The following is a 12,515-nucleotide window of genomic DNA, read 5'->3' as shown; positions in this document are numbered from 1 at the left end:
TTAGTTATAATCCAGGAAGTGGATATAAAACTATAACCGTTTCACCCGGTGCTTACGAGATTTCTCAAATATCTTCAGAAGTCTCTCGCCTTATGAAAGAAAAAGGTGATGAACCAAAAAATATTGTAATAGATATTCAAAAACACACTTCAAAATCAACTATTAAACTTAAAAATAATTATAAAGTTGATTTCACCATTGAAAAATCGTTTAGAGAGCTATTGGGTTTCTCTTCAAAAAAGGTTGAAACTAACGGGACGTCTTACAGTGATAATGTCATTCAAATATCCTCCGGTATAAATTCAGTATTAATTCATTGTGATTTGATTGATGGTGCTTATAACGATGGAATAAGAACAAATACAATATTTTCATTCAGCGCATACTCAACCCCGATTGGTTATAAATTTAATATGGAACCAAAAAATCTTGTCTATTTACCTGTGTCAGGAAAAACCATATACAGAGTAAATTTTAGGATAACCGACCAAGATAATCGTATGATATCCTTTAATGATGAAATTATATCCATCAGAATTCACCTACGTGAAGTTTTTCAATAAATAAATAATGGTTATTGTGAGAAAACACGAGTTGGGAAAATATAAAATAATTACAGGGGATGGGATGTTCCTTTCACCATACTATAAGGGTGAAGGTATGTTTCTTGGGAGAGGATACTATAAACCAAAGAGACAACGGGGTGTGGGACATCAATTTAGAAATAAAGGAGATGGGATAATTGATACTCTAATGGGTATTGGTTCAACCATCCTTAAACATAAAGACCTAATTGGTTCAACTGCTTCTGCCGTGGGCTCAGTTGCGGGTGCTATAAAGAGTATAAAAGATGCTCAAAAGGAGTCTCATAAATTACAAGCAATCAAAGAAATTAAAAAAGGTAAAACTCAACTATCTTCACAAGAACGACAAAAAATCATTAAAATACTTGGGTCAGGGTTTCAACAATTTTAATGCTATATAAATACAAGTATGGAAGCGATTGATAGTATCTATGATTTGGATGATACGATTATCATTTCAAACTCCACTAAAAAGGAAGACTATTTTAAGGTAAATGCTATAACAGGAACAGACTGGAATTCAAACGGAACAAAAAGTTTTGAAATAAATAATCAACAAACTTACTTGAATATAGCTGATAGTTTCTTGCTGTGTAAATTTAAATTCACTAAGGCTGCGAATAATACTAATGCTACACTCGTAAATGATTTCTTCTGGAAAATGTTTGACAGTGTCCGCCTGTATATTGGAACACAAGAGGTTGAAGCGGTTGATTATGTCTCTGCTACATCTGAAATGATGAAATTTACACTATATTCGTTTAGTGATAGAATGGGTAAGGGAGCTGTTGAAGGTTTTATTCCTGATATGTCAACAGGAACAAACGCAGACCCTGGTTATAGTCAAAGGAAGTCAATGTATAATGATGACGCAAAAGCAGAGAATAGTTTTACGGTAGCAGTACCTCTGAAAGGTATATTTGGATTTTGTGATTATGATAAAGTTTTGTATGGGCTTAAAATTAGATTTCAACTACAAAGGAATGATAATGTAAATAGGTTGCTTTTTGGGGTTGAAAATGCTTTTGGCGACAATAATAAATTTGTTATTAATGATTTGTGTTGGTATATTAGTGAATATACTCCTAATCTTAAAACGGAAGAGATGTTAAATAGAAGACTTAACTCAAAGAAACCGCTAAATGTATCATACCTTAAAAGAAGATGTCAACACGTTAAACTGGAACACACTACCTACACTTGGAATTTGGGTGTTCTTGAAGGAAAGCCACGATACCTATGGCTCATTTTTAAGAAACCAGATGGAGAGGACGGTACTAATAAGAATAATGCCCTGAGTGATAATGCTAAGGTGAAACAACTTCGGGTTTCTCTTGATGGGACATTTTATCCGCGAGATAGATTGGAAATTGATTGGGAAAAAAATGATTATGCGGAAGCCTACAAGTCTTACCAAAAGGTGTGTGAAAGCAACGGTAATAATGAACCTATTTTGGATATGGTTGCGTTTCAAAAACTTTATACAATCTACACAATTGACCTGAGTTCTCAAAAGGAAACTATAAAGTCTAATAGAGTGGATACTTCTCTATACATTGAAAGAGGAGAGAATGAAGAAGTTGATGCTTATTGTTTGCTTTTGGAGGAAACAGAATTACAGATTAATACAGATAATGGTGTTATGATTAATATCACATAGGTTTTTTCTCATAAATAAATGGTAGGGGTATATGTTAATCAAATCAATCTTGATAAATTAACATCTTGTATTCAAAATCAAAAGCCTTGTATTATTAATGTTAATACATTTCAAAGAAAAGGAGCTGTAAGAATTGATGTTTTACTCACAAGAGAGCAGGTGAAAACACTAAATGATGTTGGATCACTTAAAATTAAAATGACAAAACCTATGTTAAAGAAATATTCAATAGACAAGTCAAGAGGAGGATTTCTCCCATTTCTAATTCCTTTATTTGCTGGTTTAAGTGCGGCGGGAGCATTGACTGGTGGTATTTCAGCAGCGATAAAAACTGCTAACGAAAGGAAGGCACAACTAAAAGCTCAAAAAGAATTGGAAAGACATAACAAGGAGTTGGAGAAACAAATTAGTGGAAGTGGTGTAATTGTAGATTTTGCTCAAAAACTTGAAAGTCTACCTGATAAAGCTAGATTGTTAGTTGGAGATATGCTTTCCTCTATCGCTCAAGCGGGTGTTAAACTAACTAAACGGGGTAATGGATTGTATCTTTCTCATAAATAAATGGATAAATGGTTTAAACAATTTGGAAAGAATACAACGTCAAATATAGAACTCGCTAAGTATTGTAAAACACTAAAAATTGATAATGTGGTTATTTGTATGAGAGATGAATTAATACATATAAATAAGAATACAAAGAATATTATTATGAATTTAGACACACAGAATGGTTCTCATTGGGTTTGTATTCATAATAGTCAGGATAAATATTATTTTGATAGTTATGGTATGCCACCACCTGTTGAAGTAATACAATTCTTACAGAATGGTGTTTATCAAACATTTCAAGTTCAAGAAATTAATTCTAAATGTTGTGGTCAATTATGTTTATATGTATTATTTAAACTCAACAATAATGAAATTTTTTATGATATCATTTTTAATCTAATATAAATGACTTATGTTGGAAAAGATGGTTCTATCTTTGGAAAATCCTCTCAGGATATTGATTTATCAAATTATTATACAAAGGCACAGGCTGAACGACAAAAATATAGTGTAAGTAAAAATATTAATATGAAGAATACTTATAAATTAATCAATTATCCAAACCCTACAGATGCGAATGACTTAATTAGATTAAGTGATTTATCACAATATATATTTTTAAAGAAAACAGCACGTTTTGTTAAACAAGTAAAATTTACAACCACAACACCTGGTTATACTGACCATACACCTTTCCTCATTGAATTTAACTACCTGCTTACAATTGAATTTTATAAAGAAGGACATTTAGTTAATATGCGAATTAATAAATGGGGGTATGATATGTCTGATTTAGGGTATAATTGGTCTTTTTCAATAAACATAGAAGACCTACATGATTTAAATCAGTCTCGTAAAGAAGAATATTATCCACTTGGTGAAGATAAGGATTTATGTGGAAGTACAATTAGCAAACAACAAATACGTGATTTTAAGAAAAGAAAAATATATGATAGTATAGCGATGGTTCGCATGACAAAGAAGGAAGGTAATGAGATAAGGATAGAAAGCCGAGGAATACAAACCGATTTGGTAGTGGGAAGATGGGGTGGTATTACCTGTCATAATATTAATCTCACATATATTTCTGATACATAAATGGCAGGAAGAAGACTACAAGAGAATTATAATTTTTGTATTCAAGGATACCTACAAGAAAAGGGTGCTCGGTATTACATACCTTATGATTTGGAGCATATACATGGGAATTTTGTCATTAAAAACTGGCCTTATACTGATATTGTTAAACCCACAAATAGAGACTTGTTTAAAATATTAAATAAAAATGAACTTCTCAAAGTTATGAAATATAAAACTCTTTTAGAAATCGTCAACAAATCTTATTGGTATCCTATTATGAGAAAAATAATTATAGATACAAGAATATCTCAAAATCCAGATGAGTATATGTATAATATTCTTTGGGGTTCAAACTCAAGGGTAGCAAGGGATGAGGAAGGAGTTGAAGAAGAGAAGGAGGAAGGAGTTGAAGAAGAGAAGGAGGAAAGAGAGAAGGAGGAGAAGGGGGAAAGGGAGAAGGAGGAGAGGGAGGAAAAGGAGAAGGAGGAGAAGGATGAAAGGGAGAAAAAGGAGAAGGAGGAGAGGGAGGAAAGGGAGAAAAAGGAGGAGGAGGAGAGGGAGGAAAAATATAAAAATATGACCATTCCTGAGATTAATGAAAGATTGAAGGTATTACGACAAATAAATAAATCTCAACGCACTGAAGAGGAAAATAAAGAATTAATGACTCTTCCGAACTTATTGGTTTTTAAATTTGCTATAATGAATTCAGAGCGCAGATATACAACATATAGTTGATGATGTTGGTGTTATTGACTTTAGTTAGTTTTATTTGTAAATAAATGGAGGAGAGAGTGAAGTCATTTCTAAGGATTCTTTATGTTTTAAAAATCAAGATAGAAATGTATATGTTGAAAACCAAAAAGGTTTTGGCACTATGTAGAACTTTTTCTCATAAATAAATATGAGTTATTGTCTCAAATGTAAAAAGAAAACTAAATCTAAAAATATCTCTTATGTTAAAGCTAAAAATAATAGAGTTTATCAAAAAGGAATATGTCAAGTGTGTGGTTCTAAAAAGTGTCAATTCATCTCTCCTAAAAGTGGAGGAGACATACAAAAGTTTTTGTCAGGTAGCAAATTTACAACAACTGGAATTCCAGGGGAATTACACCTTCCAGGGTATTCTTTCTGTGGCCCAGGAACAAACTTGGATAAAAGATTAGATGAGGCTGACAATCCTAAACCTTGGTCTAAACCTACAAATAGGGTTGATGAAGTGTGTATGAAGCATGATATTGCTTATGGGAAAACCACTACATTGACTGAAAAACATAAAGCCGACAGAGAAATGTTGTATAATTTGTCTTTGATACAAAATCCAACGTTGAGAGAGAAAGTTGATAGGTTTATTGTGAGAAATTTGATAAATGCTAAATTGAAACTTGGCCTTGGTTATTCACCCTCAAAAAACTATTAGGCTCTCATGATGTCATCAAGACTGAGGAGCTTTTGGCTGATGAATTACATAAACCTATAATCACAAAGTTTAAAAGAAGGAAAGTTTATTCTAAATACACCGACCACATATGGTCCGCTGATTTAATCGAACTAAAAAATGATAAGGGATACAAGTATGCTTTAACCGTTATTGATTTGAGGAGTAGATTTGCTTGGGTTGTTCCTTTGAAAAACAAGAGAGGTTATACTCTGAAGTTAGCCTTCCAACAGATATTTAATAAAAGTAAAAGAAAACCAAAGAAACTGTGGACCGATGAGGGAACAGAGTTCTATAACAAAATATTTATGAAATTTCTTAAGGGGGAGGGTATTAAATTATACAGCACCTTTAATGAAGGAAAAGCAGTTGTTATTGAGCGTTTTAATCGTACTTTAAAAGAGAAATTATTTAAAAAATTCACACAACTCGGTTCCCAAAAATGGGTGTATTTTATTCAGGATATTGTAGATAATTACAATAATACAGTTCATTCATCAACAAAATCAAAACCATCAGAAACATTTACAAAATTAGAATATGAAAAGGAGATTAATTTGAGAAAGCCCAAGTTCAAAGTTGGTGATATTGTAAGAATATACAGATGGAAAAGTCATTTTGAGAAAGGTTATACAAAGAGATGGACTAATGAATTATTCAAAATCGTTGATGTAATGGATACTATGCCTTGGACTTACAAATTATATGATATGAATTGGGAAGAAATCTTGGGTTCATTTTACTCACAAGAATTACAAAAAACAAAACTGATAATTCATTAAACAACAACCATCCATACTTTCATCCACCCAGATTAGCTAATTTAATTAGTAGTAAAAAAAAAAAAAAAAAAAAAAAAAAAAAAAAAAAAAAAAAAAAAAAAAAAAAAAAAATCATAAGCCACACCCACACAGACCCCACCCACAAACCCCACCCACACAGACCCCACCCACACAGACCACACCCACACAGACCACACCCACACAGACCACACCCACACAGACCCCGCCCACACATAAGAAAGCATTGGGGGCTTTTGATGATAAGAGGTTTATTTTAGAAAATGGAATTGATCGTCTCCCTTATGGTTATATAAGTATATAAGATATATATATATATAAGTGATAAGTTAAAAAGGGGGGTTAGGGATTTTAACGGGCTACCGCCACCTTTTTTACTATTATATAAATGATAGAACCAAGTATCAACCAGACTAAAGAGTGGAGGTGTAATCAACCTTGGTATATAAATGGAAAACATAACGAATGTGAAAAATATCAGATTCAAGAGGTTGAGAGAATCACTGGTCAGAAGGTTCTCAAGACGGATAAACGTATTCATTTGTTAAGTGGGGTAATGGAGGGTGGGAAGAAAAATATATTAGAGTGGAGTGAGAACTTTAATGGTTATCAATCGGATAATAAATATTATAATTTTAAAATGGTATGTGGGAGAGGAGGAGGTCAAACAAGAACCCTCCGTGAAACATACCACTTTATACTTTCACAACAAAAGGTTAAGGAACCTGTATACTTTATAAATATACTTGATGGGGATGAGTTCTATAGGAGAATGGAACTCTTAAAAAAGTTAGAAAGAGATAATATATTTATAGGCTCATTAGCAGAGTGGTCTAAGGAACTACATTAAGGGGCTAGTGGGGGGAATAGGGTAAAAATTACATGGAAGTGAGAATGATCATAGGTTCATAAGGCTAGAAGGATTATAGGTTCATAAAGGAAGAAAATCATAGGTTCATAAGGCGAGAAGGATTATAGGTTCATAAGGTGAGAAGGATTATAGGTTCATAAGGCGAGAAGGATTATAGGTTCATAAGGCGAGAAGGATTATAGGTTCATAGAGGGAGAAATAGAGGTGTTTATGATTTTTTTTAAAACAGGGGGGTAAATGACATTAGATAGGGATTTCCCATGTTAAACGGAGGTGTCCCAGAAGCAACATTTATCACCTACTGCTGTTGGTTTAACAAAAATTGATGAAAGTTGCGATTCATCCAGTAAAATCTATTGATCAGAGACTAATTCAAATACTGCAATTGGGCTCATTAAATCTGCGATGTTGTGCTGATTCTGACCTAAGCTGAAGCCGATTGCGGTAATCGGTGCACCGTTGCTTATCGAGTCCAATTCCAGTGCCGTGTTTGATTTAATCTCGGATAGATTGCTTAAGCCTGTGTTGGCACCTAATGATGTCTCAGATTGCCTTTTATTAAGTTTATTTTGTTCAAACATCTGCTTTTGAATTTGCAATGAGCAAGTCAGGAGGATCAGGATCCTAGGATCCTGGGTTCGAATCCCGGTCGATCGCTGAATTAACGCCAGGGGGGTTGACTCAGCCTGTCATCCTTCCGAGGTCGGCTAATTGAGTACCAGTTCATTGGTAATTCCCTGTTTGTCGTTAAAGGCGGCAAAAAGGGTTGGCGTCAGGAAGGGCATCCGGCCGTAAAACATTGCTTCAAAAAGGGGACCGAAAAACAACAACAACCACGGTTCCCGAAAAAAGGCCAACCCCCGCTTTGCGGGGAAAAATGGCCTCTAAAGGTGGTTATAAGTCAGGAGGTACCCTAGCTCCGCAAACTGACAAAATGAATATCGTTGTTTACTTCATTAAAAAACAAAATCGACCTCTCTCTACCTTTATATTTCACTAAAACACATTTCTACTATGTCTCCCTCTCCAAACGTCGTCCTTCATTTATGTCAACCTTCTGTTTTGAATGCTGTCTCTCTTCTTTCTCCATGTTGAAACCTTTTGATTTTAATCGTAAACGAAGCTTCTTTTTCAACAAGTAGACTTGCTGTATCTAATCATCATCATAATCCTAAATTCACATTCTTGTATAACGACTATTACTACTCATTTAATGCCCAGTTTAACCGTATTATGGGTCGATCAGCTGATGGCCCCTCTCCACTTAGTCCTCTCAACCAAGTATTTTTCTGAAAAATGACCAATTCGGCAGTCTTTTGCAATGCAACTTTTGAATTTCTCAGTGACTTTTTGGTCATGTTTCCATTTCTTCCTTTTGAGCTAACCTTTGTTGGCTGTCGAATGCAGGTGAAGCATGTCATGTCAAGATGCATTTTTCAGCTAAAAGCATGTTTTATGTCGTCAGTATAAAGCACATAAAAGCGATGTTTCAGTTGGCATGTGATTCAATGTCGTGAGAGTTGAATGGAGCAATGGCATCCAATTGAACAAAGGAAAATGTACATACTTTTTATTTTCTGCATAACACATTCCTGTTTGTGGCAAACCTTCAACAATATATGACAGGCTGCATCATTTGCTCAGCTTCATGGCAAAGTCCATACAATTTTTTTTAATTGTGTTTATTTACTGGATATAAATGTTGGGATTTTAAAACTCGTTGCATTTTTAATCCAGGCCCTGAACAGCAAGGGTCTTTGGCACAAATGCCTGAAGATAGCCTCATTCCCGGACTGAAACCTCCACAGACGAGGCCTCTTACTCAGATGGACATCTTTGGTGCCGTCCCCTTCATTGCTAAACCAGGTAACGGCATTATTGGAAGGGTCAAACATGAATACTTTTCATAAATCGTAGTTTTTGCACCATCTCATTTATCTTCCTTTATTTCTTTCTTTTTGGCTCTCATACCTTTACTTGTGCTGTTCAGTGTTTTCCATCAATGTTTTGCTTTCCGAAGACAAACAACTATCAAAAGGTTCAACGACTGATTTTATTAAAGGCCATTTGTGACGTAATTTAAGGTCATTGACTATACACTACATGACCAAAGGTATGCGGACACCCCTTCTAATTAGTAGATTCAGCTGTTTCAGCCACATCTATTGCTGACAGGTACATATAATCAAGCACACAGCTATGCAATTCCCATAGACAAACATTGACAGTAGAATGGGCCATACTGAAGAGCTCAGTAACTTTCAACGTGGCACTGTCACATGATGCCACCTTTCCAACAAGTCATTTCGTCAAATTTCTGCCCTGCTCGAGCTGCCCCAGTCACCTGTAAGTGCTGTTATTGTGAAGTGGAAACGTCTCGGAGCAACAACAGCTCAGCCACGAAGTGATAGGCTACAAAAGCTCACAGAACGGGACCGCTGAGTGCTGAAGCACGTAGCGCGTAATAATTGTCTGTCCTCGGTTGCAACACTCACTACCGAGTTCCAAACCGCCTCTGGAAGCAACGTCAGCACAACAACTGTTCGTCGGGAGCTTCATGAAATGGGTTTCCATGGCTGAGCAGCCGCACACAAGCCTAAGATCACCATGCACAATGCCAAGCGTCGCTGGAGTGGTGTAAAGCTCGCCATCATTGGACCCTGGAGCAGTGGATTCCTGTTTCAGCATGACAATGCCCCCGTGCACAAAGCAAAGTCCATACAGAAATGGTTTGTCGAGATAGGTCTGGAATAACTTGACTGCCTACACAAAGCACTGACCTCAAACCCATCGAACACCTTTGGGATGAATTGGAACGCCGACTGCGAGCCAGGCCTAATCGCTCACATCAGTGCCCGACCTCACTAATGCTCTTGTGGCTGAATGGAAGCAAATCCCCGCAGCAATGTTCCAACATCTATTGGAAAACCTTCCCAGAAGAATGGAGGCTGTTATAGCAGCAACGGGGTGACCAGCTCCATATTAATGCCCACGATTTTGGAATGAGATGTTTGATGTTTGGGTGTCCACATACTTTTGGTCATGTAGTGTATGTTCTGAATGTCATGAATGTCATAAGCAGGAATTTGTCATACCTCGGATGCCTTCCACAGAAGTCCGACTGAATATGTAAACATGCAATATTGAAATATGCACTGTAACACGTACTACAGTGCAATAGTCAACAAACCCCCTCCCCCCCAGGGAGCAGGCACTTATTGAATCGTACTGCCATAAAACTTGAAAACACCTGCTTAATTGGGGAGCATTCGTGCCGTGCAAGATCACATGACGTGCCATTGTCTTAGGTCACTTGACACTCCATGAGCAGCTTCATCGGTGGTCTTTGGTTGATGGACTTTTGCAGGCGGTTATTGTTTTTCTTCCTGGAACTGTGGCATCAAGTTGCATCAGTTTGCAAAATTTCAAGCCCACCTCGAAAGTATTTGTATAAGTGAGTGAGTGGTTAGAAAGAGCTTCATATATTAAGTGTGTGCGTGCATATCTATGTATATACAGGGTATCCCGTAAATACTTACCCATTTTTAGTGTTTGAATACAACAAGCATACATACACAACTTTCCAGTTCGACATGGAACAATTTGAGTGATGTTTCAAGTTTTGTTGTGTACGTAACATATCCACCTTCTCTTTCAATACACACCTGAAGGCGTTGTGCGAAATTGTCCATAGCTTTTGCATAGAGGCCATCGGATATGAACAACATCAGTGATGTGATCTCGTAGTTCATCCGAACACTCTGGGCACGTGGAATAAACTGTTCATGATGACATGAATGATGACAAAAAAAATCATAGGGAATCAGGACGGGGGAACTTCGGCACAACCAAGCAATGGGTCCGTCCGTGTGTGTGTGTGTCCGTCCATCCGTGCATCCATGATAGGTTTTCATTACCACAATAACCTAGAAACGGCTGAAGGGATCCAAGTCAAACTTGGTAATGATCTTGAAGCCTACCTCACTCGTGAAGGCCAATGGTGCTTAGAAATGATCATTTTTGGAGGGAAGACAAAGGGAACTTTATCAGAACAAACTCGACACTGCCTGTTTGCCTGTTATACACTTCTTACATGCATCTCTTTTCTTAAGAATAGGAAATCAAGTTTCCAGTATCATTGGCTAGATGGAGGAGATTACAAACTATTGTTGGCAGCAGATAAAAACGACACTCCCTGACCAGTGGTTTGACATGCACAATACGAGTGAAGCGGTTGTACAGAATCACTTGGATGGAGCAAAACTTGTGAAAAATGAGTTCCCATGACATGGCTGCTTTTTTCACTCATTCAGAGCAAACTGACGCATCGGGCAATAAAACTTTTCTTTGTAAAACGTCAGTTTTTTATTTGTTAATCTTAAGTTTGCTGTTACTATTTGGAATGGTGCAAAGACAGCATCAGCACTTGTTGAGAAACATTCAGATTTCTTGAGTATTTTGTTGGTAAAATGAAGAGTGTAATCAGTTCCCTTTGATTCGGCTGTTTTCATATTCTGATTGTAGTTTGATTTACTGTGGGCTGTAGGTGTTCTCAAATCTAGATTATTGAGATTCTGTTAATTTCAACTTGTGGTGCCTAAAACTAAAACAACTTTATGTCCATTCCATCCATCCACAGAGCACAGACATTTGTTTTCCCCATTGGGAAATTAGCCAGAACCTATTGTTATGAATTTTGGGGTAGATGATTATAGTCAGGTAGATCTGTATAGGTAGTGTGCTCCGATTATCGTGATGGGGAACCCCACCTTTAATTTCTGTTTAGGCAGTTTGTTCGTGGAAGTGTATCTTTGTGATCATACAAGGATGACCCTTGAGTGGTTATTATTTGCACAAAAAGGTGCAAAAACAGATCCCAGCAACTACAGACCAATCAGCCTTCTCCCAATTATCAGCAAAGTCATGGAATCCATCATTGCTTCGGATATGAAATCTTTCCTCTTCTCCAATGGCTTGATCTCTGATCATCAATTTGGTTTCAGACCAGGTCACTCTACTCTAGACATGCTGCTTCTGCTGTCTCAACAATGGATGGAGGTCCTCAATGCCAAACAGGAAATTAGAGCTGTCTCCCTCGACATATCACATGCCTTCGATACGGTCTGGCACCCCGCTCTGCTCACCAAACTCTCCTCCTTTGGTATCCATGGAAATCTCCACGCATGGCTGGCGGACTTCCTCTCTAGTCGTCGTCAACGTGTGGCCCTGAATGGGTTTCTCTCATCTCCTCTTCCTGTTCAGGCTGGAGTTCCCCAAGGCAGTGTTCTGGGCCCTGTGCTTTTTCTGGTCTTCATCAATGATCTCTCTGACTCTTGAAAATCCTCTCTATCTCTTTGCTGATGACTCCACTCTCTGCCGCTCCATTCCTCATCCCTCAGATCGGCAGTCTGCAGCCTCCTCACTCTCTGCAGACCTGGACAAAATCACAGACTGGGCAAACAAGTGGAACATGTCTTTCAATCCTGACAAATCTCACTCTCTTACGATGTCTCTCCGAAAAGACCGACTGGAC

General features: G+C 36.9%; 1 protein-coding gene across 1 annotated transcript in view; it reads left to right on the top strand.

Annotated features, from left to right (window-relative positions):
• LOC137433049 (AP2-associated protein kinase 1) overlaps positions 1 to 12,515 on the top strand; it is a 188,373-nt gene that overhangs the window by 146,432 nt on the left and 29,426 nt on the right. Inside the window, 1 exon segment of the mRNA XM_068125469.2 lies at positions 8,720 to 8,848. Within this exon segment, the coding sequence (XP_067981570.2) occupies positions 8,720 to 8,848 (129 nt within the window).

This window comes from Myxine glutinosa, chromosome 8 (genome assembly GCF_964187855.1).
Source record: "Myxine glutinosa chromosome 8, kmMyxGlut1.1, whole genome shotgun sequence".
NCBI lineage: Eukaryota > Metazoa > Chordata > Myxini > Myxiniformes > Myxinidae > Myxine > Myxine glutinosa.
The sequence above is the reverse complement of the archived record's forward strand: the minus strand, read 5'-3'. Positions and strand labels throughout refer to the sequence as shown.